Here is a 6,350-nt window from a genome sequence, read left to right as displayed (position 1 = left end):
GAAGGAATGACTGACTTCCATCTTCGTTTATAGATTAAATAAAGGTCCGTTCAATTGAACGCTAATGGTGACGTGCAGTCCGATTGTTTCAGGCTGCCTTAGTCTTTGACCCATCTCTTTCGCTGATCACCGGAGCTTTTCTTTCTGTAGGTGACACGAGTTTAGCAGGCTGGTCTCCCTGGCCTTTCTGCAGGAATCACATGCTCTACGTTGAGCGTGAGTTGGGACTTAGGACTTTGTTTTGAAGGGAACTTAATGCATCCCAGTATTTTTAAAAATAACTGTAAATTGTGTTCTTTAGAATGACCACTTTTGGCTGCCCCCCTTCCCACATTACAACTGCTTTCTTAAACACTTCTCATTGACTGTCATGTTTGTATTAAAAACAAAACTGTTGTTTATTACAGTGTGTATGTTTTTACTCTGTTGTACAGGACCCTAAGCACTGCATAAATAAACTTCTTATGAAAAGAGCATTTTACAAACTTGGTTTGTCCGTCTTGTTCATCATTCGTGTGTGTAGATTATTGCGTGGAAAATAGGGTGTTTCTAAAACTAGAAAAGAGGAACAGGAACCCAGGGTGGGCTCTTTTGTCCTTTAAAGTGTGTTGACTTTTCGTTATAAATTCTGAAATGGAGAGCTCTTCTCTGTATTCTCAGAACTTGTACTGGGCTTCTGTGACACACCAGGAGAACACTTCAGCAAGTTGATTCACTGAACCGTTTGTTAAGAGTGTTAAAGCTGATCAGAGGAGTTGCTTACGCAATTTTGATTAACCATCATGTTTTTGAAACTATTTTTGGGGGGGTTTACTGAATAAGGCATTTTCTTAGGCGTTTTTTTAGAAGCTACGATTTGATACAAGTTCCTTTACTACTTGGTGGTGTCTGAACTTTCAAAAAAGTACTTCCCATCTCACTGTCTAGGCCAGATTTGCACTAGCTGGTGGGGAAACTTTGTTAAACTACAGGGAAATCGTGATGAAGAGTTTAAGGAATGGTTCCTTTTAAAGAGGTGAACAAGAGACCGAGTTCTCTGACTGGTTCGGTTACCAGAAATTGTCCTCTTTGCTCCTCTCATTTTGCTCTCTCGTGGACGGTAATCTCAGGTGAAGTAACAGTCGTTGAAGGTTCAAGAAGCATTTCCATTTACACGTTTCACTAGATTCAGATTCGAATGTGAAATGTGCTATTAAAAAGAGAAATTAACGATCACTTATGTATCACTCTAGTCAAAGGGACTCACTACAGTTAATCCCAGGACTGTACAGTAAATTGGAAACTTTATTTTGCAAAGCAGTTGCAAAGAATAGGTACGTTAATGCAAGATCTGAGTGCTGCTTTGTGTAAGGCATTAGAAATCCCGTTAAGACTTAAACATTGGGTGAGCTAATCTCATATACTTGTCAATGAAGCCTAAGGGCTAATGTGAACTTTTTAAGTTACGAGGACTATCTGTCATGTAAGAAGTACATCGGAGGTTCAAAAAGCAAGTCGAGAAGCCTCCACGCTTTTTTGAGCATCTGTTTTCCCAGCCTTTGCAGTGGGCAGCTCTACTAGAAACTGTCAGGGAAGACTGATGATCTGTAATGGCTGAGGAGATGCAAAACACACATTTCGGAGACTTCTGACAAGAAAACTAAGAGCAATTTTGTGGTAGAAGTTAAAAGCAAGTATTACCTGAGGAAATCTGGAGCTCGTATTATCATATGCTGAAAGTCTTCCAAAGACAGCTTGCCATCATTGTCCACGTCAGCTTCGTAAATCACCTTTTCACATACCAGGCTAACTTCTTCTGGGGTAAGTTCATTTCGGGTTAATTTGTTAACAGTTTTCTCTAGATCTGATTTGCATATGTAATCATCATTGTTAAAATCTGTCAAAGGAAACAAAAGGAATTCAAGGTGACGAAAGTCAGCATTTTATATGGTTGACTGCCAAGACATAATTAATAGGAAGGGTTTGATTCCCAGGCCATAAGGTATTTGTACAAGTAGAACTTTCAAATCAGAAGTGAAGTCTTGCAGTTATCCATATTTGTTTGCACAAAAATTCAATAACAAAATAAAAATCCAGGAATTATTTCTTCTTATCTTCCCTAAGGGTAACAATTATAAATAGCTTAATGGCTAAACATAGTCTAGCCAAAATTAAATCATTCTAGCAATCAGTACTACCGAACTGAGCGCAAGAACAAAATGGGTTGTTCAGCTTTGGTGAGAGTTGACTTTTTTAACATCTTTGCTGAATCATGTAAAGTTTAAATCACACAAAAAAAAAAAAAGTTGGTTTGTTTGATATATTGTTTGGCTTTAGCTGATCATGAACAAAGTAACTGGAAATGGTACTGTAAAAATAAATCTTTGTATTTGTCCCTGGAGAAAAATGCTAGAAGTGAGCTTCCCTGCCTCCCGCCTCCCCCTACCAAAACCACCCGCAGATTTATGGGCAGCCAAATCCCTTGTGCTGCACTTTTCCAAGCAGCCCCTCAGGCAGAAGTATTTCTTAAATGTTTATCAGCTCTTGAAAACTGCAGATAATGCCAGGTTGCAAATTTTGTAGTAAATCCTAATCCTAAATAAGTAAGAGAAGGGTAGAGACAAAAGGATAAAGATGACCAGAAGTTTCTAAGAGAAAGAACTGGCATTCAAATGAAATTAAAAGGAAAGCCGTATTAAAAACATACCTGACTAGAAATCATTATGGCAGCAAAATGAATATTTTGCATCCCTACATGAAGCTGCAGGATTTCCCCAAAGTTTACTTTTTATGCATGTCTCACTCACCATAAATTTTAAAAGCATAATAAGCTTTCAGGTCTCTGGGAGCCATTTCACTCAGCACTGAAAACATGTCCAAAAAATCATCTAAAGTCATGTTGCCGTCTCCATCCTCTGAGAAAACCTCTGCTATCCGCTGGCGGAATGGATTGTCCTGGGAAACAGAAGACAGGAGCAAAGGAAGGTCATCTTTACTAGCATTTATTTCAGTGCAGATAAGACATAATTACAGAATCACAGAATCTTCATGGTTGGAAAGGACCCTTAAGATCATCCAGTCCAACCAAACAACCTACAATCTCTGCCACTGGACCCTGCCCTGAAGTGCCACATCTAGACGTTTCTTAAACACCTCTAGGGATGGTGACTCAAGCCCCTCCCTGGGCAGGCTGTTCCAGTGCCTGACCACTCTTTCAGTAAAGTCATTCTTCCTAATATCTAACCTAAACCTCCCCTGCCGCAGCTTCAGACCGTTTCCTCTGGTCCTGTCGTTATTCACCCGGGAGAAGAGGCCAACACCCACCTCTCTCCACCCTCCTTTCAGGGAGTTGTAGAGGGCAAGGAGGTCTCCCCTCAGCCTCCTCTTCTCCAAGCTAAACATGCCCAGCTCCCTCAGCCTCTCCTCACATGCCCTGGTCTCCAGACCCCTCACCAGCCTGGTCACTCTCCTCTGGACACGCTCCAGCACCTCAATGTCCCTCTTGTACAGCGGGGCCCAGAACTGAACACAGCACTCGAGGTGAGGCCTCACCAGTGCCCAGTACAGAGGCACCATCACTTCCCTGCTCCTGCTGGCCATGCTGTTCCTGATACAAGCCAGAACGCTGTTGGCCTTCTGGGCCACCTGGGCACACTGCTGGCTCATGTTAAGCTGGCTCCACCAGCACCCCCAGGTCCTTTTCTGCCGGGCAGCTTTCCAGCCACTTGGAGCGAGATTATTTCTGTTGTAATCCCTTTTTGGCAAATACTCCCCTTTCTGCTATTAAGTTCTTGTTTAATGTTGTATCAGAGGTAGACACGGCTGTAGCCTTCTTTAACCTTTGTGCAATTTCAGGGTGTTTCCAGGAAATTGCTTGAAGCTTCCAGAAAGACTTTTGACTTCAATAGCCAAATTTTTATTTGTATTTCAGCCTCCCAGCAATTAGTACTGGATGAATTATTAAAAAAGAATAGATTAAACGGAAATGTGTCACTCGATTCTAGCTGTGCTCCTTGCTCTGTACCTTCAGCTCTGGCATGCTGCCAATGAGTTCATAGGGAAGTGTCACGTCTGGTTTGTCTGTGTAGTCGAGTGGAACTAGCTGTGGGGCTAGGTCTCGGTATCTGTAGAACAGTCTGAAATAGAAAGACAGGCTTGTTTGGGGAACGCCGCGAACAATGTGTTTGCCTTTTCCGTATCTTCACACTTTGCATCCTTTACCAGACGGATGACATCCGTCCCTAAATAACATTTAGTATCCTCTGTAGTTGTGGGTAGAAGAGACAGTGTTAAAAAGAACAACATAGCGTAACTGGTGAGAAATAGAGAGCCTTCATGCCTACAACACAACAGGTGAAAATGCTTACACAGGTCAGGCAGCCAAACCGCCAGACACCCTGGTATCTGAAAACAGATTTTTACAAAGTTTCAGATTTACTTCTACGTTGCCACCAACGATATTCAGGCACATAGTGTAGTTATGATTTATGTGTTTATGATAACAGGGCACAAGACCTTCAGCCTGAAGGTCCACCTAATCAGTTTCCAAACATACCAAATCTTGTTACAAGGCACAAGGGGTCTGTTTTCCACATCCACAATAAATGTCACCAAAAATAATGGGCTTCAATTGGAGCATGAAAGATTCAGTTCAAATGTCAGCATAAAACCCTGAGTGCCTAAAGCCATGGGCATGAAGAGAGAGAGCTGGGACCAACTCTACCAGGTTTTTATCCACCCCAAGTATCCTCCTCGTTTTCCACAGAACTCAGGTTCAAGAGACAGAAAATGTGCATAATAATTTGGATGTATTCACCACTTTTTCAGCGTGCTATTTGCTTCAGTTCTCGTGCTAGAGTAAGGATCCCATTCACAGCTGTTATTGACAAAACAATAGGACAGAATTTTAAACGGGATCCTCATCAATAATAAATGTCTTATTCATGACGCAGTTATGGTTCTGGCCTCTATTTACTACATGGAAAGGCAGACAGATTTAGATTTCTGTTATTAAAGAACCATTCATATTTTAGCCTGTATAAAATTCATACACATATCAAGGTTCTAGAGAGGAACACGCTCCATACAAAATTGTCACTTGGGCTCTGCCCTTCAGAGAAATTAGCAAAAAATGTGCGATGACATCGTGAGAGATGCAGAAACTGAACGCTTCCCTTTCTGTTAGTGTGCCCGATGGTTAGGAAAGGCAAACGCAACTCAATATGATGTACGTTACTATCTGGGTAAGTCGTCTTTACGAGAGGAGAACAAGTTGAGGTTTTCAGTGAAGGCTCTCAGCCACTCATGAACAGAACACTGAACCTGTCTTTATCGGATCCTTTGGCCAGAGATTGAGGGTTTGATGAGGTGCATGAAGGCTTTGGGGAAAATGCACCTTAGAGTATTAGCATAATTATTTACATGAAGACACAAACAAAACATGCATAATATTTGACACGACCATAAAGGTTTTCATAAAACAGGCAAAGTATCCCAAAGAATAACAGTATACTTTGAAGCATTTGTCATAAAAAAGGTGAGGGGAACATGGATGTCACTGGCAAAGTATGTACTAAAATATAACTCATTACATTTATTTCTGATAGAGAGACTGGTACCGTAATATAAAATTTCATTTGTATATAAAAAAGTAACAAAAAATGTTCAAATTGCCCAAAGGTATTGCTTTAAATTTGTGTAAATCCATTTCAAAATAATTTTTAAAATACCTCACCCTATATGTAACCTGTCTTTATAGCAATCTCTGTCCTTTACCCACAAAATGCAAAAACAAGACTCACCTCAGAATCTCTTTCCTTGTAAAGAATGTGCAGTCCTATGAAATAAAAAAACAGGTAATGACAATTTTTAGCATGAAGTTATATTGTAATATACGTGGCTAAACATTAACACTCTTTCTTTTTGGCATATAATTAGGAGTATTTTATAACCCTTCTTCTTGATGTAAGAATCAAACTACGTTACTAAAATCTTTGCTGTAATTTAGTACTTCTACTTAATCATTTTTAAAAGAGATTGTTTTTAAAAAAATCCTCAGCATTATTCAATGTTCTGTCCAAACAGCCATTTAGTTTGTTTTATACCTGGTATGCATCCAGTTGCTCTGGAGTGAAAATGGTTTGCTTGTTGCCCATTTCTAGCTCTGAACGCTGATTCTTGTCCTATCTTTCTTTCCTCAAAGGCACCTTTATAGGAGGCCTGGATATTTAGTTATTAAAAGCTGCAACAATGAGGTTCAGGTATAGCAGAGGATCAAGTAACCAGCTTCCCTGTTCCACAGGCTGCGAAGTATCATAATAGGAGCATTTCATCAAATCTTTAGTCTGGCTACTTAAGGCTCTTCTCCAGCA

At 40.4% G+C, this 6,350-nt stretch overlaps 1 protein-coding gene across 1 annotated transcript; it reads right to left on the bottom strand.

The window, feature by feature from the left end:
• Positions 1-1,556: 1,556 nt before the first annotated feature.
• On the bottom strand, positions 1,557-6,134 carry CIB3 (calcium and integrin binding family member 3). Its single transcript, XM_074565569.1, has 6 exons — positions 6,084-6,134; positions 5,781-5,815; positions 4,004-4,115; positions 2,787-2,934; positions 1,681-1,876; positions 1,557-1,593 (listed from the first exon to the last, which is right to left on the bottom strand). The coding sequence occupies exons 1-6, from the start codon at positions 6,132-6,134 to the stop codon at positions 1,557-1,559; spliced, it is 579 nt and encodes a 192-aa protein (XP_074421670.1).
• Positions 6,135-6,350: the final 216 nt, after the last annotated feature.

This window comes from Larus michahellis, chromosome 23 (assembly GCF_964199755.1).
Source record: "Larus michahellis chromosome 23, bLarMic1.1, whole genome shotgun sequence".
Classification (NCBI taxonomy): domain Eukaryota; kingdom Metazoa; phylum Chordata; class Aves; order Charadriiformes; family Laridae; genus Larus; species Larus michahellis.
The sequence above is the reverse complement of the archived record's forward strand: the minus strand, read 5'-3'. Positions and strand labels throughout refer to the sequence as shown.

What these genes read in the sequence shown, in the direction of transcription:
- CIB3 (XM_074565569.1), bottom strand. Translation starts at nt 6,134, where the DNA reads ATGGGCAACAAGCAAACCATTTTCACTCCAGAGCAACTGGATGCATAC. An exon ending in TTATGCTTTTAAAATTTATG is followed by an intron (nt 1,877 to 2,786) that starts GTGAGTGAGACA and finishes TTCCTTTGACAG; the next exon opens with ATTTTAACAATGATGATTAC. An exon ending in CGAGCTCCAGATTTCCTCAG is followed by an intron (nt 1,594 to 1,680) that starts GTAATACTTGCT and finishes GCATCTCCTCAG; the next exon opens with CCATTACAGATCATCAGTCT.